Genomic DNA, 23,691 nt, shown 5'->3' with positions numbered 1-23,691 from the left:
ATGATTCCCTTCTCCAGATCAAAGAAAAAAAAAAACTCCATCAAAACTCCTGGGATATACAGTATGACTTAATTTTGGCCTAAACCAGAAACCAGGATACAACTGAAGAAATGCAAAAAAAATAAAAAATAAAAGTTTAAAACAATTAAATATAACACATCTTCGTATCTATTTACGAATGCTAGCTGCATATGGATTACAATTAGTCAATGTTGATTAAGAGAGTTTAGTTCCGCTTTAATTAGAACTGTCTGCATGACTAAACTGAGAGAATCATATTCAAATGTGAACTTGAAACAACCAACAGGTGTAAATTAAAGTGGAACTGAGCTAATAAAAAAAAGTGAAGACTTGCTATGTTATAGGAATATTTATGCTAATTGACCCTAAGCAGTGCCCTAAAAAAATATAGGTTTTGTCCTGAATTTCTCCTAAAGAACAAAAGGCAGCGGATTTCCTAGTGTGTATGAATGTCTAGATCCTCATAGCTGTAAATCTGCAGTGTGAGATTAGAGCACTGTCAAGATGTGGCAATGTCACTCTTGTGCTGCTCACTTGTCTCCTCAATGGAGGCTAGGGATGAGCTTGGTTTCGGTCCTAACCTGGAAGGCCATTGTCAGTACCGGGCCAATGAGCTGCAGGCAAGAGGTTCCTGGCCCTGAAGCTTCACATACACAAAGGGAGAGGGATACTGATCAAATTGTGGCATATTAGGTCAATGAGGTCACAAACATCCATGCCTCTGTAGCCCTCATTTGGGAGGGTTATCAGAAATGGTCCTTCCCTAACCTGTAGGTAAATAAGGGAAACAAAATCTTCACAAAGTGGAGGAGTGGAATTAATAAAAAAAAGTTGGCAGTACCGCCACCCAGGACAAGGTTCCTGTGAATAGAAGGGATTCCCTTCCTGGGAAATAACCCAGCAATCTAATCAAAGTAATTGGGAGCAGAAGAACTACTGCAACCAGCATATAACATTAACCATAAGAATATAGATGCATGCCAGTATAGAAATACTACAAGCTCTATACATTCCTCCCATCCGTCCCGGATTCGCCAGGACTGTCCCAGATTAGCCGGGACTGTCTCAGGATTCAAGTAAATCCCGGAATCCTGTGAATCTGGGCTGAATCCCGCAGTGAGGCCAAGTGCGGGAAGAAGTTCCGGGAATTGACTCCACCTGTCAGTGTGTGCCACGCTGCAACTGTCAAGGCTGAGAACGACATGCCAGCCAGAAAAGCCCCCCTCCATCCAACCTCCACTGACCCGCCCACTCACCTACTCTACCCTACATTATATATGAAAGGGAGAGGAGGGAGGCCAAATCTCCTTCACCTACCCCAATGTCCCCCTGTGCCCAGCATTTTGTGCCTGTGAGGGGGTTTTGTGGGTGGGAATTTTGAAGCAGTGATGTCTCTGCCTGAGTCTCTGGAGACCAGCCAGTCTCAGGTGAGTGAAAGTCTGTGACTGAACTCACCCGTCTCTCTTCCTTCCACACAATATAATGACTCTTCCATGTGCCATAGTGGTCCTTCCTTCCATGTACCACAGTGATCCTTCCTGCCTTCCATATACCATAGTGATCCTTCCTGCCTTCCATGTGTCATCATGATCCTTCCTGCCTTCCATTTGCCATAGTGACCCTTCCTTCCTGCCTTCCATGTGCCTTAGTAATCCTTCCTTCCATGTACCACAGTGATCCTTCCTTCCTTCCTTCCTTTAACCACTTGCCGACTGCCCACAGTAATATTACTGCAGCAGTGCGGCTCCCCTGGGTCCAGCCATGTGGATATACGTCACTGGAGGGGAAGTGGTTTCGGCAGTGCAGTGTCTAAACACAGCTGGAGTCAGGCCGGGGGAGGTGAGGTGGCGATTGCAGCCTTCCTCCCCCGATCGTCAGGGAAACTGGGAGAAGACCCAGCTGCTTATGTCAACAAAGCAGGCAGATCTTCTCACTGACAGGCAGGGACAGATTAGCAGATTCAGCATAGCTGAAACTGCGATCTCTCTGCCTGTCACAGAACCCCCCCCCCCCCCACACGTCAGTAAGCATTAGGCATACATTTAACCCCTTGATCACCCACAATGTTAAGCCCTTCCCTGCCAGTGTCATGGCTGGTGTAATAGTGTGTGGTAGCGTCATGCAGCGGGTGAAAAAAGATCAGGCAGAGCCAAGGCGTCCGCGATCTCGTGGAGGAGAGGAACGCTGAAGGCGGACCTCCCCGTCCCGCAGATGTAAGAGCACGCAGCAGCGTGATAACGTCAGTGGAAACACTGAAGCACAGCGCTGGAGGTGCAGCATAACACCAATGTAAAGGTGGACCCGCTCGTCCCAAGGGGACAGCAAGGGGGGCGGAGCCTCCCTCTTAATACATCGCAGCTCCCGGGGCTCGAACAATCACCACTTAGCACATAGGAGCCAATAGACCATTGAAAGATATGACATCCAGTGTGAAAGGCATCACAGGGGGAGAACTCAATGAGTATAGTTGCATGTTACATACTGTAAAAAAAGAAGAATAGATGTAAAATAAAAAGAGGGGGGGGGGGCACCAAGATTGAAATACCAGCCAGGAGGAAACCAGATCATTAATGGGCACAGTGGGTGTCTTCCACCCTAATACAAGTACAACAAGGGAAAATGGTCTGGTTCCCACCAAAGCACACCTCCATCCCAAAATACCTCCATCTCCTACACAAGATCGCGGACGCCTTGGCTCTGCCTGATCTTTTTTCACCCGCTACATGACGCTAGGCAGGGCCGGACTGGGAATAAAAACCAGCCCTGGAGATAATTTCATACCAGCCCCATAGTATTATTATACCGGCCCAACAGCAGAACGTCATTATTTTCTTGTTCATAAAGGGGAAAACCATGCATTTTAAAGCACATTTGAAAAGTGTATTATATATAGATAAGACAGATATGTTCTGGCAATATATGCTACAGCATAGCAACACAGGACAGATGGTCAGAGGCTGCATATTGGATGGAACAGGAGACTTAGGCTGTGCGGACATGGTACAAGAGATGTCAATGGCTGTGTGGACATGGTACAGGAGATGTCAGGGGCTGTACGGACATGGTACAGGAGATGTCATAGGCTGTGCGGACATGGTACAGGAGATGTCAGGGGCTGTGCGGACATGGCACAGGAGATTTCAGGGGCTGTGCGGACATGGCACAGGAGATTTCAGGGGCTGTGCGGACATGGTACAGGAGATGTCAGGGGCTGTGTGGACATGGTACAGGAGATGTCAGGGGCTGTGCGGACATGGTACAGGAGATGTCAGGGGCTGTGCGGACATGGTACAGGAGATGTCAGGGGCTGTGAGGACATGGTACAGGAGATGTCATAGCTGTGCAGACATGGTACAGGAGATGTCAGAGGCTGGGCGGACATGGTACAAGAGATGTTAGGGGTTGTGCGGGCATGGTACAGGAGATGTCAGAGGCTGTGCGGACATGGCACAGGAGATGTCAGAGGCTGTGCGGACATGGTACAGGAGATGTCTTAGGCTGTGCGGACATGGTACAAAATATGTCAGGGGCTGTGCGGACATGGTACAAGAGAGGTTAGGGGCTGTGCGGACATGGTACAGGAGATGTCAGGGGCTGTGTGGACATGGTACAAGAGATGTCATGGGCGGTGCGGACATGGCACAGGAGATGTCAGAGGCTGTGCGGACATGGTACAGGAGATGTCAGGGGCTGTGCGGACATGGCACAGGAGATGTCTTAGGCTGTGCGGACATGGTACAAAATATGTCAGGGGCTGTACGGACATGGTACAGGAGATGTCATAGGCTGTGCGTACATGGCACAGGAGATGTCAGAGGCTGTGCGGACATGGTACAGGAGATGTCTTAGGATGTGGGGACATGGTACAAAATATGTCAGGGGCTGTGCGGACAATTATCTGCAAGTATAAAATGAATGACTAAGTTATTGCTAGACCTGCCAGTCTTCACATGTTTGTTTCACAATTGCAGCAAGTCCGCATTGCGTGACTCCAAATCAGGGCCGGACTGGCCTACCGGGATACCGGGAAATTTCCTGGTAGGCCGGCAAGTCCGCCTGTCCTGGGGACGCTTTGAGGGCAGCGGCGCCCATAAAGAACATGTCTCCCGGCCCGGCTGACATGGAAACCGCGCATGCGCCGTTCCGAAGATTGCCGGGCTCTGGAAAGCCCGTCGGCATTTTCGGCCATACAGCGCATGCGCATATCCAGTGACGTAATGGTGCTGGGCGGCGCCATTTTTAAATGTATTTCCACTGGTCTCCATGGTGGTGCACACCAGCCCACCGGCCGGGCAATAGGACTGGACACCTCCGGCCTCTGCAGCCTCTGGTCAGTGATCAACTGTTCTCTACCATCCATTGCACAGCCTCTGACCACCTGTCATATTTTGCTCTCCGGTCCCATCCAATGCACAGCCTCTGACCACCTGTCCTGTGTTTCTATCCTGTACCATGTCCGCACAGCCCCTGACATCTCCTGTACCATGTCAGCAGCCTCTGACATCTCCTGTACCATGTCCGCAGCCTCTGACCTCTCCTGTCCCATGTCCGCAGCCCCTGACATCTCCTGTACCATGTCTACACTGCCTAAGACATCGCCTGTGCCATGTCCGCACAGCCTCTGACATCTCCTGTATCATGTCCGCACAGCCCCTGACATCTCCTGTACCATGACCGCACAGCCCCTGACATCTCCTGTACCATGTCTGCACAGCCTATGACATCTCCTGTACCATGTCCGCACAGCCCCTGACATCTCCTGTACCATGTCCGTACAGCCCCTGACATCTCCTGTACCATGTCCGTAAAGCCCCTGACATCTCCTGTACCATGTCCGCACAGCCTCTGACATCTCCTGTACATGTCAGCACAGCCCCTGACATCTCCTGTACCATGTCCGCACAGCCCCTGACATCTCTTGTACCATGTCTGCACAGCCCCTGACATCTCTTGTACCATGTCCGCACAGCCTCTGACATCTCCTGTACCATGTCCGCACAGCCCCTGACATCTCTTGTACCATGTCTGCACAGCCCCTGACATCTCTTGTACCATGTCCGCACAGCCTCTGACATCTCCTGTACCATGTCCGCACAGCCCCTGACATCTCCTGTACCATGTCCGCACAGCCCCTGACATCTCCTGTACCATGTCTGCACAGCAGATGTCAGGGGCTGTGCAGGTCTAGCAATAACTTAGTCATTCATTTTATACTTGCAGATAATTGCTTGCTATCTGGGCTGGTGACACCCTGGGATTCCCTCACTTTGTAGGCATGTGTGTATGTAGGAATTGTGGCATGGGACAGGAAGTGAAGGGAAATCTCCCCTATAGGACGCAGATGGATAGGTGTCATACCCTCCCTTACAAATGTTTTGCCTTTAGTTCTACTTTGATTTTATATCTAATGCCTTTTCTATTGCTTGTACTTTATTCATTGTATATGACATATGAGGACTGCCCGGTGCTCAGTGTGAGTCCCCTGTTAGTTATTAATCACGAGGAATGGATGAGTGTTCAGCAGAGTGATAGCTCCGCCCTCCTGTCATCGACAACATTTCTGTGTGTGATCGTCCGCTCCAACGCCCCGCCTCCTCCCTTCACGTGACCCGAACCCTCTGTACTCCAGCGGCAGGAGAGAAGAGAGGTGCGGGGATTTAAATGTGTCGGTGTGTGATCGCTATGTGTATGTAAGGGGACGGCTTCTATAGAATGTCATCTCACCATCCATGCAATGATCTCATACTGCCATCTCTCTGCAGTACTGTATTACCTCTATCTCTGCACTTCTATATAACTGTAATGGGTGTCATCTCCCCAGCACTCACTCCTTCCTTACTCCTATCGCTGACCTCTGATCAGTCCCTGCACTCTGTATTGTATGTCTAAGAGGATAATCTGTAGCATTGTGTTATTGTACAGGAATGGTGAGAGGAGAGAAGTCCCCAGCATCATAGGAGATCTGATCATGTCCCCCTGGATCTATTTCCTGGCCAGCTTTCTGCTCTGCTCTGCTGATCCCTCTCCAGGTCCTCCTAACATCATCCTGATATTTGCTGATGACATGGGCTATGGAGATCTGGGTGTCTATGGGCACCCCACCTCCCACACCCCTAATCTGGACTCAATGGCCGCCAGAGGACTGCGCTTTACAAACTTCTACACCACCGGAGCCGTGTGCTCACCATCCAGGTAATCATTCTATGGTGTAACTAATGGCTTTCTTTAGATGTTCGTTGAAAACTGACTTTATGTACGCATTTATGTGTGCGTGTCTCTCTCTCTCTCTATATATATATATATATATATATGTGTGTGTGTGTGTGTGTGTGTGTATATATATATATATATATATATATATATATATATATATATATATATATATATGTATGTGTATATATATATATATATAATGTGTATGTATGTGTGTGTGTTTTTATATATCATACTATTATATCATATTATTAGACTAATCTATAGTAGCAGAGGGGCCCCTTTTTTTAAAATTGTCTCTATAGGTAGCATGGTTAAAAGAAACCTGTTTTGATAAAGTTGAAGCTGCCATTGCTGTTCTGAAAATACTAGCTGTCATGCCTATGCCTTAATTTCAGCTCTTTCAGAGATCCTGACTTACAACACGTATTACAATTACTAATATTATTACAGCTGCTTGTATAGTGCCATCAATTTACGCAGCGCTTTGCATATTTATTATATATTCACATCAGTCCCTGCCCTCGAGGAGCTTTTAAAGAGGAAGTAAACCCTCCTCTGCAACTTTTACCTATAGGTAAGCCTATGATAAGGCTTACCCATAGGTACTGTAAATATCTCCTAAACATGTACCGTTTAGGAGATATTTACCTTACATGCAGCCAGTGACATCACTGGCGCATGCGCTCTGAAGGAACGGCCGCTGGTGCCTTTCCTACAGAGCCCCGTGCCGTGACCGTCGGCTCCCGCGCGCGCATGCGCGGGAGTGACGTCACCGCGGCTCCAGCCAATCAGATGGCCGGATGCCGCGATCCCGGAAGACGGGCGACTGAACATGTCGCCCGTCATACAAGTAAGCGGGCAGCACGGTGGGGGCTCGTTCTAAGGTAAGTATTTCATAATGAGCTAGTATGCGATGCATACTAGCTCATTATGTGTTTCTCTTTCAGGTTGAAAAAAAAAAATTTTTAACGGGTTTACAACCTCTTTAACGTCCCTAACTCACATTCATGCATAGACATACTAGGGCCAGTTTAGTGATGAGCCAATTCACCTAGCTAGTAGAAGTAGTAGCAATAAAACAGTCAGGAATCTTGTTTTGTTTTTTTTTAGAAGAATGCTAGCGATGGCAGCCCATATTCTTCTTTTGTGACTGGTGTACTTTAACCTCTTCCGGACCACCCGCCGCAGTTTTACTGCGGCAGGCAGCCCCTTCTGTAGTTCTAGTTCGGTTGCACGCCTGCAGCTACAAAGCGATTGCCGCCTGCCACCCAGGATCACTCACCGCTGAGAAAGGACGGTCAGCTGTTGTAAACACAGCTGACCGTTCTTCTCTCTGGAATGATCACAGAGCGCCCCCGTACAGTTAGAAACACGCCCATAGGTACACATTTAACCCCTTGATCACCCGCAGTGTTAACCCCTTCCCTGCCAGTGTAATTATCACAGTAACCGTGCATATTTTTTAGCACTGATTACTGTAGTAATGTCATTGGTCCCCCCAAAAGTGTCAAAAATGTCAGGGGTCTGATCTGTTCGCCGCAATGTTGCAGTCCTGCAAAAAAAAAAAAACGCTGATCGCCGCCAATACTTGTTAAAAAAAAAAAACAATATAGTTAGTAGACGTGATAACTTTTGCACAAACCAATCAAAATACACTTATTGCGATTTTTGGTTAAAAAAAAAAAAAATGTAGCTGAAAACAAATTGGCCTACAATGTTAAAAAATTTTGATTTAAAATTTTTTTTTTTTTTCAGAATTTTTTTGTTTATAGCGCAAAAAATAAAAATTGCACAGGTGATCAAATATCACCAAAAGAAAGCTCTATTTGTGGGAAAAAAAGGACATTGATTTAATTTGGGTACAGCGTCGCACGACCGCGTAATTGTCTGTTAAAGTAACGCAGTGCCGAATTGCAAAAAATGGCCTGATCATTAAGGGGGTCCAGAAGTGGTTAAGTGAAAAAAAATATTATAATCTTATGGATTTAGATTGTAAGCTTTTCTGAGAAGGGCCCTCTTAATCCTCTTGTATTTTATTGTATTGTCTCCCTCTAACATTGTAAAGCGCTGCGTAAACTGCTGGCGCTATAGAAATCCTGAATAATAATAATTTTTTTTTTGTGTTTTTTTTTTTTTTTTTTTTTTTTTTATAGCTGTTCTTTGGATATTAGAATGTTAGGGAAGGAGCAGACTGGCCCACTGGAGGACCCCTCATAGGTTCCTAAACCCTTATCAGTAATGGCTGCTTCCATGCAGCTGTGGCTTTAATTACATTTTTTTTTTTCTACCTCTAAATAGAAAAAATAAAAAAATTGTAGGTAGTGTGCAAATGAGCCTATATGGAACTAGATCTATAACACACTAACTGTACTGTTTGATTTGCCCTACCATATTAATTTATTTTTGAATTTTTTGCTTCGCTTGTCGTATCAGCACTGTGTTAAAGATTAAATACCAATATCGCAAGCATTTGTAGAACTAAAACATAACTATATTTTTTGAGTGTTCACTGTTATTCGAATTGTATTGTACAATTGTGTATTTTAAATGATGCTGCTGGGTTTCTGTGGCAAATGTTATACAAAATCTCTTTTTTTCAGCCCTGAGATGTCCAAAGACTGGGAACAAATTACACTTGGCAATGAGGTGTGCTTGATCTCCGATCCATTCATTGCTATGGACCAGCGGGTGTAAACAGACTTGTGTACGTTACACCCGCCTACCTCCGATCTAATCCGCTAAAAAAAAAACGGAAACGGATCTGTCTTCCTCCATCTCAGCTGATCAGAGGGCAGTTCAGTGTAAACGGACAGTGGAGTACATTTACAACTGGCCGCTCATAGAACAGAGCCAGCTCTGTCCATGTCTGCTCTACAGAAGCTGAGTGGACAAGGACCTGTCATCACCCCGCTCTGTTCTGATCAGCTGACATATCCGCTGCTGATCAAACCAGTGTACGCCCTGTGTGAAAGGGGCCCTAAAGCTGTTGTATACTGCCGAAAAAAACAAACCCTGCAGGACAAAGGCATAAAAGCTCATTATGAAATACTTACCTTAAAACGAAGCCCCGACATGGACCCCCGGACACCGCTGTGGGAGCTGTCATGCTCCCTTGGCATCTCTTCCGGGTTCGGGGGCTCCGGCGCTGTGAGTGGCCGGAGCCGCGATGATGTCACTCCTGCGCATGCGTGCGGGAGTTACTTTCTGGCAAGGAGCCGGCAAGGAACTCTGAAGGTCAGCCGGACCTTCAGAGCGCATGCGCCGCTAGCGTCAGCGGCTTCATGCAGGGCAAATATCTCCTAAACCGTGAAGGTTTAGGAGATATTAATTGTACCTACAAGTAAGCCTGATTATAGGCTTACCTGTAGGTAAAAGTAAAAAAATTGAGTATACTACCGCTGTAACGGCATCTGACCAGTGAAATTTTAACTTTTTCCTACCTTTATTTAAAAATGGGAAAGAATAGGGGTAGCATTTAGAGCCGGTTCACACTACCGCGACCAGAACGTCGCCCCATGAAGGAGCGACTTTTTAGCGTGACTTTGAAGAGACTTGGAAGAGATTTGTGCACTACTATGAAGAGACTTACATGATAGGCGACTTTGTCTGCGGGGAATGCCTGGTTAATCTCTTTCTTCTTCCTGGAAAGTCTGATAACAAGTCGCTTGAAAATAGATAAGGATCCGACTTAGAGGCGACTCCCATTGAAGTCTATGTGCACAAGTCGGATAGAGGTCGCCTTGAAGAAGTACAGGAACCTTTTCTGAAGTCGGAGCGACTTCTGTAGTGCATTTTAAGACGGCTCTCATTCATTTACATTGAATTTGTGATGACAAGAGACTTGGGGCGACTTGAGGGCACACAAGTCGTGTCCCAAGTTGGAGTAGTGTGAACCGCCTCTTATACGGCTTTAATGTTACAAATCAATTATGTATATTACGTTTGTAGATCAGCTTAGAAAGGGAAATGTTGCAAAATATTCTTCTTACACGTTATACAATTTAGCATGAGTTCTCAGTTGGCTAATTTTCGATTCACACCATTTTTCTCTGTTTTAATAGTCATCTTAAAATGTTTCTTTTCTTTATCCTTTAGAGCCAGCCTCATGACAGGTCGCTTCCAAACTCGTTCTGGAGTGTACCCCGGTGTGTTCTACCCCAGCTCGGTTGGAGGTTTGCCTCTCAGTGAGGTTACTATTGCTGAAGTATTACAGTCCCGTGGTTATGTCACAGCCATGGCAGGTAAATGGCACTTGGGCCTCGGGCTGAATGGGACTTTCCTGCCCACTCGACAAGGGTTTCAGCACTTCTTGGGAGTTCCCTATTCCCATGATCAGGTATACAGCTTCTGAAAAGGGTGATGTGACTACTATTTGTAACCCTCCTAGTCAGCAAAGTGTGTCCATGCAGCGAGGGGGATGTAGTAAAGACTTTACTAGGCTTATATGTGTTTGTTAATCACTGACAGCTTACACCAGGGGTGTCCCACCTGCAGCCCACAATGGCTATAATGCAGTCCAACACAATCATAAACTTAAAAATATTGACATTTTTTGGGGGAATTTTTTTGTAAAAACGCATTTACACTTAGTGAACGCATGCGGCTGAAGAAAAATTTGACAGTCTCTCTTTACCGGACTTTAAAAAAAGTTTTATCTTCCCAAAGAATAATATCCCACTCTTCACAATGCCAACTTATTCATGTCATTAGGGAGCAACTATTTTCAAGCACGTTAAGGAAAAAATTAGAATAAAAATATCTGATGAGCACTTTTAGATATAATTGAGAATTGCTACTACTTCCATAAAAACAGTTATTGATGCGTTTGTTTATCGAAAACAGTGTCTGATATCGCATTCATTTTATGTTACCCTCTTATACTTTTATAATAAAAAATATTGCAAAAAAATTACGTTTTATTACTCAGAATCATTATCTATATCAATGATTGTCAAATTGTGATCTGCCCAACTTTTTTTGCTCATCCGCTATCCTTATGGTTAGTATATTTTATGTGTGACCCAAGACCATTCCTCTACTTCCAATGTGGCCAAGGAAGGTCAAAAGGTTAGACTCCCTTGCCTTACAAGTTCATTAGCAGTGGGTTTTGCTATTATGTAGCAAGGCTGCAGAGGGAAAACCTGCAATTTTCCTTAGTGCTGGCAATTTGCAAAGTAGTAAGACTCCATCCACACTAGCACGACTTGTCAGGCGACTTGTGTGCCCTCAAGTCGCCCCAAGTCGCTTGTCATAACAAATGCAATGTAAATGAATGAGAGCCATCCTAATATGCACTACTGAAGTCGCTCCGACTTCAGCAAAGGGTCCTGTACTACTTTGAGGCGACTTGTATCCGACTTGTGCCAATAGACTTCAATGGGAGTCGCCTCCAATTCGGATCCTTATCTTTTGTCAAGCGACTGTGATCCGACTTTCCAGGAGAAGAAGGAAAATTAGTCAGGCATTCCCCACATTGCAGCCATGCCTACAGTTCCTATATACCATTATCTCTGCCTGGTCTGTGTGAGTGGTACTGGTGGACACTGATACGTGGCACTGGTGGACACTGATACGTGGCACTGATACGTGGCACTGGTGGACACTGATACGTGGCACTGGTGGGCAATGAGGAAATGAGTACAAAAAAAAAAACAGAAAAGGGGAATTAGGTCACAACACATCATATTCTGATTGGCCAAATACAAAGTCGTCTATCATATAAGTCGCTTAAAATAATTCACAAGTCGCGCTGAAGTCGCGCTAGCAAGTCGCCCCTTATGAGGCGACTTTCTGGTCGCGGTAGTGTGAACCGGCTCTAATGCTCCGCTAAAACCGTTTTAACATTTCATTTGATGCTGAATATGCCGGTGAGTGTTTTTAGATCATCTACACAGAGCTAAAATGGGTTGGGACTAGGAATGAGCTTGGGCTCAGGCCAAACCCAGAAGGAAACTTTCAGTACCAGGCCATTCAGCTACTGCTGAGTTATTTCCCACACTGCATCTTCATGTACAAAAGGGGGCTGGGATTCATGACTTAATACGACCATGCACATTCCCACTCCTTTGCGCATGTGCAGCTGCAGGTCTGGGAATACCTTGACCACAGCTGACTGGGCCAGCACTGTTGGCCTATTTCCAGATTCAGCCAGACGGGGGGTTCAGAATGTGAACCCAAGCTCATCCCTGGTTGGGACACTCAAAACTGATATTTTGCTTTTTCGCAGATGCCAGCCGCTTGATTTTTGTCTATAGAGTCCTGAATCAAATATGGGAATAAACCCTGATAAACTCCTTCTCAAAATGTTAGTTGACTGGTATTCTACCTACTAGCTTTAATATTTTCTGACACACTAACCCCAAAACAAGTATGCAGATCAAGTTGGATTAAAGTCCGAATTTTGGCTGCATCTCTAGAATGGGGGAGGGATCTCAATAAGGGTAGCTTCCATATTTTTCTTGTGATAGGCTTCTTTTAGGATATTCCGGGGAGGTTCTGCATACGTGAGTTCCTTGGCTTGTCCACTTGATAAGGCTTAAAAGTTTATCAGGGAATTTTACCATGTTTGATGTTCCATAATATTGAGAATACAGCAGAGAAATGATTGTTTTCCTTGTGGTAGCATTAGGATGGGCACCCATTGGGGGAGCCATAGACTTCAGTCGTTTTCCACTGTTGTTTATGGAGGTCTAAGAAAACATGATGTTTGCTATCTGTGCTATACTTTTATTTATGTTTTTCTTACATGCAGGGCCCCTGTCAGAACCTAATATGCTTCCCTCCAGACACACGTTGTTACGGTACATGTGATTTGGGGGAAACTCTTCTGCCGGTGTTCATTGATGAGAATATCTTGCAGCAACCTGTGGACTTTACTGAACTCGTCCCTCTGTATGAGCAGTTCAGCAAATCATTTATTCAGAAAGCAGCTGAACAGAATAAACCATTCTTCCTCTATTATGCGGCACATGTGAGTCACCACTTTACTTATTCCTAAAGTACCAAGCAATGCATTCAGAGTTGTTCTCACACTGGGGAGAGTTCTGCAATAACACAAGGTCAAAGGGCAGTGTCTTTTCCTGGTACAGAAAAAAAAGAATCCAGGATTGTGTTTGCATTCATAGCATGTAAGTTAGGGCAACGGCTTTGCCATTTTTAGGCTATGGATGGATATGCACATTTTGCCTTAGTCAGTTGTCCCTCACTATCCTTAAAGTGGTCATAAGCTCTGGTACATCCATTGTACCTACCTCCCCTTTTAACTAAACCCACTACATCTTTTAAGAAAGCTCTTGCATAGAGGCAAGTCAATAGGCGTTTCTATGTGGAGAACCCAGTGGTGCTTGTTTTTCACAATCTGCCTAAGATCTACAAATCGGGCGGTCCTGATCAGGGTCACCTGATTGTGGTAGGTATTGGATCACTTTTAGAGCACTTTGGGGAGTAGGCAGACTTCAATTTTCAGCTGCTGGTTTTGTGTTTACTGGGCTATATTAAAGCTACTAGGGTGGTATTGTCTCAGGTCAATACTTTACGTTGGATTTCTAAATTTTTTTGGTTGGTGACTCTAGATCAGGAATCCTCAAACTACGGCCCTCCAGCTGTTGCGGAACTACACATCCCATGAAAAATTGTAAAACTCTGACATTCACAGACAGGACTAGGCATGATGGGAATTGTAGTTCCTGAACAACTGGAGGGCCATAGTTTGAAGACCCCTAGTCTAGATATTAAAGCTCTCTGTTCATTGATTCCCCACAACACTGGACTACAGGCCATAAAATATAATTTGTATAAATATAGTTCTATTCCCAGAAGTGTCAGAAATTAATAATTTTGTGTAGATTTTTTACTTACACATGATTATTTTCTTAATGATAGCTGTTTTTACATCCAGTGTTGTGGGGCATCGATGGGTGCAAAATTCTCACCCTCCATGGCAAATTTGTATATGGGGTGGTGTGAGGTGTTCTCTCCTACCAACTCCCTTTACCAGACACATTCACTGGTATGGGGGCTATATTGATGATGTCCTGGTGGTGTGGGATGGAGATTCTAGCTCACTTGACAGCTTTTTGATTTATGTGAATAAGTCATAGTAATCTTCATTTTACTAGCACATGACATTCTGTCACCGTTGATTTTTTTTTTTTTTTTAGATGTTACCTTGCAGGGTAATTTTGAAATAAGAGCTGTTCTTTCCTGTACATCTCACAAACACAGTTTAGGTAATGCCACTTTATATGCCACAAAGTGTCATCCCTCCCACAATCAGGGCGATACCAGTTGGAGAATTTACTCAGGCTTGTAGAAATTGCTCTACAAATCTTGCTTTTCATAAACTATGGAACATCATGTGATAAGGATGTATTTGCAGTTTTGCAGAGATGTTTAGATTTTTGGGCCACCGTGCGCCCACTTTGGGTACCCTCCTCTTTCCAACCTTTTTTGCAAGGCACAACCAACGTGGCTGTCATATCTGGGATGTTATCCATGTGGCCCAATACTTTGTTTGAATCAGGTACAAAATTGTTTAGCTCTCAGCTCACTGGTGGACAGTTCAGGTTAATACAATATATAAACTGTGGTACAAGTTATGTTGTTTTATATAATTATCTGCACGTTATGCAATTTTCAGTATGTAGGCTGTACCACCTGATCCTTGAGAACTAGAATCAGTGAACACTATTATGACTCTAGTAATCCTAATGTAAAATTTATTTCTAATGCATCTTGGCATTACTTTCCTACGCTGCTCTGCATATGTGGGTGGAACAGTTTGGGGGTTAACAAGGAAGGGGGATCTACCTGTCACCGGTTTGCTCTAGTGGCAAAGTGATTATGTATGCTCTAGTGGCAAAGTGATTATGTACACAATATAATATAGCATGTATTACCAGTTTATTACGATTTGGATTTAATGACACTTTAAAAAATACACATCAATGTACTCTTAAAACAACTAGGTTAACATGAGAACAATGGGACTGTAACATTTTCCATAACATCCCATATAGTCAGCCGATGCACTGGAACTTTGATTTCTTTTCCACAGCACACTCATTATCCACAATTTGCAAGCGCTCGATATACAGGGCAATCTATAAGAGGAAAGTATGGAGATGCATTATTGGAATTTGATGGAACAGTAGGAGATCTTCTAAAGACTGTGTGGGATTTGGGAATTCAAAACAACACACTTTTCATCTTTACCTCTGACAATGGGTGAGTTACACGTGGGTTGGGGAGAGGACCGTGCTTGTTTATAAAATGGGATGCACTGTGTCTTTTTATTTTTTTGGCCACTTTAGAAACAGACATCTGAATCTGGTATTTTCACATGGTGGGATCATTACATTTGATGGAGAACAATATACCAATGTTTCTGAGTAATGCTTTAAGCGTAAAAAAAAACTATCAGGACTTTAACGGTACCACCAAACAAAAAAAAAATTATTTAAAATATCAAATTTTGTTTGTACAATGGTTCAAAAGCATATGTCGTTTAAAATCATAAATACATATAGTAACCTATTAAAGATACCACTATCATCTCCTACAATTGTTACATAGTACATCATCCATAATGGAAGTAGTGTGCTAGGTCGTTTGCCATTTTTTTAATGCGTTTCAAGGGTCATAGGCCGCTTCATCAGGAAGATAAGCAATAACAATGAATCTCTATTCTAGATGAATAGGTTATTTAGTAAAACTAACAAGTCATTCTAGCTCACATTTACGATATCATGGATCCAAGAGGGTTGGAATGTGTCCCATTAGGTCGCCATAAAGAATGGTCTCAGATTAAGGTGCAAGTCCTACATAGTGTACTTTTAGACTTTCAGTGAAATGCGTAGGTTAAGATGAATCCCCCTAGATTAGTATTCCTTGCCAAAAGACCTCCATAAATGATGGTTTGGAAGCAGGGTAGTTGCCCTAATGTTTTAAGCTAAATGGCAATGCTCTTGTGGTTTACAAAACATAATCACATCCAGTGATTGTGAGCCACAAATGTCAGTGGACCTAATTTACTAAAGCACAAATGAATCTATAAAACAGGAAAAAATCTAATGAATCTGTTTTCTAAAATCTAGTCCTACATGGAATTTTAATAAAAATAGTTATTTCTCCTGACTTTGATTGGATACTTGAAGATAATAGTCTTAATCACTTTATCACACTTTTACTTCATGCAAATCGGACCCTGTATGTGTGAGGGATGATCTGTGTTGTTCATAGCACTCAGTTAAGTGTGAAAAACAGAATCCAATGGACTGTATTGGGTAGGCCAGTTTGTCCCCCGTCATATTGTTGCTTGTGGTCCAAGGATGTGTATAATGGCTGTGTTGGATATTAATAATGAATGCAGAGAGTATGACTGTTAAGCTCAGGTATTTAAGATATATATGTACAAGTCTGTATTGATTAACTTTTGTTACTTCTCAAGGCCTGAAACCATGCGCAAGGAGAGGGGTGGTACCTCTGGACTCTTGAAATGTGGCAAAAGTACAACCTACGAGGGAGGCCTAAGAGAACCTGCAATAATGTACTGGGAAGGAACAATAAAACCAGGTAACAAAATGAGCGACACTCCTAAGAGTTTGATCATCTTTCTAGCATCAAGGTCAAGTTGAGGGCCCCTTTTTTGACTTGAGATTAATCTGTAAACAGTGCTCTTCACATCACAGGTCCACTTTCGGTTACATTTATATTTCTTTTTTTTTTTCTCTTCCTGTTTTTTTTTTTTTTTTTCAATGTTAAGCTTCTCTAGGGGATGAAGTACATGTTGTACTTTGTCCCACTTTTTTTATTTGATGTGGAAGGCTAGCTATGTGGTCAGGCAGGAAGCTCTCTTCCCCACGGCCATCTGACAATGCAACTATCACAGAGATGGCTGCACTGATAGCCGACACTTCGAGCACTCTCCTGAGACAAGCACTGGCAAAAGGAATGTAGACAGATGAAAGGCTAACAACCTCCTGAATTACTCTTGCTGGGCCTGGTTCTGGGGAAAATGTTTAGAGCTAAAGACATATGTTGGCTATCAATGCAGCCGTCTCCTTGCTAGCTAAATTGTCTAATAGCCATGGGGAAGAGGCAGACTCCTGTCCAATCGCATAGCTAGCCATCCACAACCCATAGGAAGATAGAACAAAGTACTACATGTACTTTTATCCTCCCAGTGACCGAACACTGTAATAAAAAAAAAAAAAAAGGAATGAGACCGCTTCCTTGATTATTTAGTGGTAACACCTCTTTTACAAATGTAATAGTAATTTGCCCAGTAGCCATAATCTTCACAAGCTTTGTTTGTTATATTTTACTTGTAGGGTCATTTTGATGTATTTTCCTCCAAATGATATATATGTATAAGTTCGGAATTAAAAAAAACATTTATACTTTCCTAGGTTGATGCAGCATTAATCTAATGCTGCATCTGTCCACTGCCGCCTCTACACAAGAACTGCGCAATCAAAGATCACTGGTTGCTCAATTCTTGGTCTTCAGTGAGCACCAGAGTGCTGAGCTGTGGAGTGGCAGGAGCAGCTATTTCAGACTCCCAGTTATCCAGCTGTTAGCCCAGGCATCTGGGTGGATCCGGACTCGGGATCTCTCCGGAGTCTGGACCGACTGAGTGACATCACCCAACAATGGACTTTAGCCTGCTGTCGACTGATTACGGGTCACAGGAGTGTAGAACTAAGTGCACTCCTGTGATCTCCAGGAGAGGTAGGACCAAAGGAGCTTTGACTCTACTTCTCCTTTTAGTTACAATGGGTGAGGAAAGCGAGGAAAGCAGTCCAGTAGATGAATTGTGGATGTGTATACTGCTCCTGTAGTAAATGTATTGCTGCAAGCATGCTTCATACTTTTGCATTAAGCACAACAGACACTTCTAGTCAATACATAGAGGGGAACTGGACAGTTAAGGTACACTAGTCGGAGCAGGTAAAATGAACCTATTAATTACCTGTATGGATCATAACTTAGTATAATGTATCATCGCAAATTTGCATAGGTGCAATTGCCAAATATAATGTTGAAAACTGTGATGCCTACATGTCTACAACAAAATAGCTGTTCTCATGCAAATGGTGTTCTTGTTAAAACAACATACCAAAAAAAAAAATATCTTTTGGGATGTTAAAGGGTGTCATGGCCGATGGCAAACTTTTATGAACCAGTTCAATGTGAGTCTATCCAAATATAAATCCTTAAAGGATAAGTTCACCTTTCGTAACATGGTACACCTATATTTAGGATGTAACATATTACAAATGGATTGGCCCCCCGCACCTCCCCAATCCCTGTTGTGACAGATAGCGGGGTTCTTCTCCCTCCCCCGCTAGCTGTCACAATTTTAAAATAATGTGGCTGAGCGGGGCTCCACCCGCCGGGACGTGTCACTGATTGACAGGGCTCTGGGCATGGAAAATTACAAGGTCTGGCAGTCTTTGCAGATGTCGGCTTTTAGTTTTCAATGAACTACCACTGCGTTGTGGAGCACCGTGGTAGTTTATTCATGCTTCATGTCAGATTATATCTGCTTACCCATACCAGATGTACAGGCATACAGATACACTGGCAGATCTGCTGAAGACCTGCATGGTACCAGCGATCTGCTGGTGCAATGCTTTCCAAGCTCCAAAAAAAAAAAAAAAAATGCTCATTTTTTTTACTTGCAAAATGTGCATTTATTTGTTTCTTTTTCAAAAAGTGAACTTTTAAACCTCATGTTTGAACTCTTAAACCTACAATGAGAGAAGCCCAGCTTCTAAATATTGATCCCTTTGTTAGGCCAGACTTTGTTCAAATCTAGTTTAAAACTGATAATGAGATCTGCCAGTACTGTACCGACAGGATTAATTAGGACAAGCACAGCTGCTCAGCCCCCCATGAAAAAAGTGATTTAAAAAGCATTTTTACAGAGGTATCAGAAAAGAGAATCTAAAGGGAATCTTATTTTTTTATTTTATGCTACTCTATGTGAATGGGAACATGTAACAAAATAAAGTCAGTGTTATCCCAGGTTGGCTGCAGAAGTGAGAATACACTTTTTAATGTAAATGGTCAATCACCCTGTTGTACAAGCACAACAAAGTTGGGTACAGCTTGTCTATAAAAAAATGAAAAGAAATAGATCCATTGCAAACACATAAAGCATTTTAACATGGGTAATGCGGTTTGATGCTAGTTTCAAAGTAAAAAAATATTTGTTTACTGATGAAGAGATGTGTGTACTTGGCACAGGCCTCCAGGGAGTGTAGCATGGAAGGGATCGCTAAATGAATTAAAGAGTACTTGTGATAAAGCTAAGATCTATCTTGGCATCCATCCAGTTCTTGCTATTTTGGTGTGAGGGGCACCCTGGTAAGCTTGTTAAGTGATGTTTGGCACTGAAACTATGTTTCGAAGACCTGCAGATTTAATACCTCTATACTGATCGCTTCTTAGCTTATCCCTGTCTGTACCAAAAGGGCATTGCCTTCAATCTTACTAATCAATTGTTTTTTTGTTGTAAACTAATGCAAGTAGGGATTTACAAAAACAAAATGATAGAAAAAGATGGGGCTTTGCGGGCCAGTGGGAGTAGAAGGATCAGACAGAGAACCGTTTGTATATAATGCAAGTAGGGCTTCCCTACGACTTGTTTTATCTTGTTACTTTGTTCCTCTGTGTATATTTATTTCTCTGTATTGTAAAGTTCTGGATAAAACTTTGGCTTTATGGATAAAATTATAAATGATTAGCCTTGGCACAGACGTGTCACAAAATCACAAGCAGGTTACCATCAAGTGAACCAAACAGGAGAAAAATCACAAGAAATGGCCTCATACAGAAGCATTACTTTTGATCTTTTAACAAAAATAAAGAAAAAATCAAAGCTCACTTACCAGCCTGAAAAAAACAGAATTGACCCTGTCTAAAAGTTCACGTTGAAACCAGGGGTTTAGTTTGCACACATTTGCAAATAAATGAAGAGACACTTCACGGCATCCTAGTTTACTGCAGTCCTAACTCAATAAACTTTGAGTGCCTCCAAACTTGGAACATGTGCACTATATTACCAAAAGTATTGGGACACCTGCCTTTAAACACACATGAACTTCAATGGCATCCCAGTCTTAGTCCGTAGGGTTCAAGTTGGCCCACCCTTTGCAGCTATAACAGCTTCAACTGTTCTGGGAAGGCTGTCTGCAAGGTTTAGGAGTCTGTCTATGGGAATGTTTAACTGTTCTACTAGAAGCGCATTTGTGAGGTCAGTCACTGATGGGGTTGAAAAGGCCTGGCTCGCAGTCTCCGCTCTAATTCATCCCAAAGGTGTTCTATCGGGTTGAGGTGCAGACCAGTCAAGTTCCTCCACCCCAAACTCGCTCATCCATATCTTTATGGACCTTGCTTTTTGCACTGGTCCAAATCATTTGGTGGAGGGGGGATTATGGTGTGGGGTTGTTTTTGGGTTTGTCCCCTTAGTTCCAGTGAAGGGAACTCCTAATGCATCAGCATAGCAAGACATTTTGGACAATTTCATGCTCCCAACTTTGTGGGAACAGTTTGGGAATGGCCCTTCCTGTTCTAACACCAGTGAACAAACAAGGTCCATAAAGACATAAATGAGCAAGTTTGGGGTAGAGGAACTTGACTGGCCTGCACAGAGTCCTGACCTCAACCCAATAGAACACCTTTGATAGTGGAACTGAGAGCCAGGCCTTCTCCTCAAACATCGGTGCCTGACTTCACAAATGCGCTTCTGGAATAATGATCAAACATTTTCAAATGAATGTGGTAGTAGCGTGCTGCCACCCAGTGATAGAAATAAGGAAATTGCAGAGTTCAGCTGCTGCCTTCACCAAATGTGTTCCCACATCCGCAATAAATCAATAAGGGGAAAAAAAAAAAAAAAGTGTGATTGCGCTGCCTCTGAATCACGGTAAAAAAAAAAAAAAACTAGAAAGTGACAAAAATTACTAAGTAGATAAGTGTTTCTCTATATATATATAATATATATATATATATATATATATATATAGTGCCAGTGCAAATTAAATCCATAAACAAACCTATAATGCAAAAAAGGGCTAAAGCAATAAATCATAAAGCTTCTTATAGATTGTGCAATCAAAAAAGTCCTCTATTTGATAAGGTGGTTCATAGAGACAATTTTCCACTTGTGCTCCTTTCACCAGGTGAAGTGCAAGCTCACCTCCATTATAACCGAAAAAATTTCAGCGCTATAAAAACTAAACACAAAAATGAGTACTAAAAGGTTACACAATCAGTTAATGAAACCCAGAATAAGTCCGTAAAGTCCTACTCTGTTCACACAAGAAAGTCCCTCACCAAGAACTGCAAATGGAATATAACAGAAGTTCTCAGATTCCATGAAAATACCTGTGCAGACCATTCAGCCAAGAGGCCTGTTCCTGATCGTGAGTGTTGCCATCTCTCCCAATCTCGAAGCATGGTGAAAACATAAAAAAAATATAGAACTCATAGTGTAGTAAGGTATGAGACTTATGCAAAGCAGATAGGTGAAGTGCACCCGTGATGGAAAAAAAAACAGACTTCCAGTGCTCCACTTCTTCTGACCCACATGCAATGCAAACTCACCAGATGTATGACTTTAATAGGTCTGTCATTAGCATCACTGCGTTCCGTCTCCGGTGTCACCATTACAAGGATTCCAGTAAGTACGTGGCAAAAGGGACAATCACACGCTCTCTCCTCAAAAGATTTAGATCTCTGCTGTAGATCTCAAACTGGGACTTTTGAGTTTATATAATGGAACAAATTTCAAGTAGTGGAAACTAGGGCTGCAACTAACAATTAATCTATTGATTTTTTTTTTCCGATTAGTCGACTAATCTAACGATTATTTTTATTTTTTTTTGCTTAATCTAGTGTTCTTTCTTTGATTGGTTAAATAATCCTTTTGAATAACTTTCCAAAAAATTATACGTACAACTTCTAATATAATATTTCAACTTTTATTAAATTTTTCCCAAAAAATACTTCAATGCGGTTGGAGTTTTTACAGTGTACAAAAATTAAGTGGCAAAAATAAAATGTAAACAACACTTTAGCATCAGGCACAAATAATGCCATTAATTCAGAACCAAAAGCATTCAAAATGCCATATAAATAAACAAAGCACTGCTCAACACTGTGTGTGCAAAAATACAAGAGAGACACATAAAGTGCCAAACATTTTAGGGCATCAGGCATGAAAATGCCATATCTGCCTAACACTTTAACTTCTTTAAACTGCAAGTCAGCTCTCTGCCTTCAGGTAATCTTTTGCTATATTGGCCATTATTTTTGGCCATTGCTTTTGCACAGTGTTGAGCAGTGCTTTTGTTGGACTTGGCTCCTTTAAAACTAGGTTACTTTTTTAGGTATGTTTTACATTTACACATACAGTGTTATTGTTGACCAGTATTTTTTTGGTGTGTTACTTCACTTGTACACAACACTTCATGGCATCATCAGGCATGAATAATTATGCCATATAAAATAAATTCTGCCTAACACTTTGCAAAAGATGCATTCTGAAGGCAATGCATTTGCATTATGTGGTGGTTAAAGTAGTAAACCTTACTACTTTAAACCACATAATAATGGTCAACAAAAACACTATGATGTAAATGTAAAACATACCTAAAAACTAACATAGTTTTAAAGGAGCCAAGTCCAACAAAAAGCACCGCTCAACACTGTGCAAATTATAATGGCCAATACTGAGGAATGATTACCTGAAGGCAGCCATCTTGTAGTTTAAAGCAGTCCAACATAATAAATACAACCCAAGAGTGCAACAGGTACAGGTTGAGGGCCTGTATCTATAATCTAGCATTGCAATGGAGGAAGGTTAGCATATTGACATGCTCTGCAGTTAGGCTTGCTCTTTTTTTAGTCACAATGTTGCCAGCAACTGAGAAAAGCCTTTCAGATGGGGGTTGATGTTGCAGGCACAGACAAGTAACTCTTTGCCAGCATGGCCAAGATGGGAAACCTCCCTTCATTTTCCTTCCACCATTTCAGTGGATTTTCTTCCTTTGGAATGGCCTGCTCACTAAAGTACATGTGTATCTCATTCCTCACAACTTCACTGTGAATTTCTGGATCTTGGATGTGACCAGTGTCATCCTCACCATTACTGTGGTGTTCATCTGAATCTGAACCAAGCAAAGAGTCCAACATAGACACTTGCCTCTTTTCTGAAAATGTCATGTCTGCACTGGCTGACTAAACCTGTTCCTCACATTGACGTTGATGTGTTTGCTCTTCCTCATATCTTCTTTTCTTTACAAGAGCAAGAGCTTGGACCTTGAGGTGAACTTTTAAACTATCCTCTGCTGCCAGGAATTTTAGTTTGCGGAATCTGGGGTCCAGGGCTGCTGCAATAAGACATATGTTTTCTCCACCGTCCTCTCTGAATTTAGTTTCCCGCTC

At 42.8% G+C, this 23,691-nt stretch overlaps 1 protein-coding gene across 1 annotated transcript in view; it reads left to right on the top strand.

Annotated features, from left to right (window-relative positions):
- The first annotated feature begins 5,722 nt into the window (after nt 1-5,722).
- Nucleotides 5,723-23,691, top strand: part of ARSA (arylsulfatase A) — a 42,561-nt gene continuing 24,592 nt past the window's right edge. The window contains exons 1-5 of the mRNA XM_082255286.1: nt 5,723-6,213; nt 10,333-10,573; nt 12,989-13,207; nt 15,293-15,462; nt 16,685-16,809. Of these exons, the coding sequence (XP_082111412.1) occupies nt 5,903-6,213; nt 10,333-10,573; nt 12,989-13,207; nt 15,293-15,462; nt 16,685-16,809 (1,066 nt within the window). The 5' untranslated portion in view covers nt 5,723-5,902. The remainder of the gene's footprint in view (nt 6,214-10,332; nt 10,574-12,988; nt 13,208-15,292; nt 15,463-16,684; nt 16,810-23,691) is intronic.

This window comes from Pelophylax lessonae (genome assembly GCF_965119305.1).
Source record: "Pelophylax lessonae genome assembly, chromosome: 4".
NCBI classification, from domain to species: domain Eukaryota; kingdom Metazoa; phylum Chordata; class Amphibia; order Anura; family Ranidae; genus Pelophylax; species Pelophylax lessonae.
This window is presented reverse-complemented; position numbering and strand designations above follow the sequence as displayed.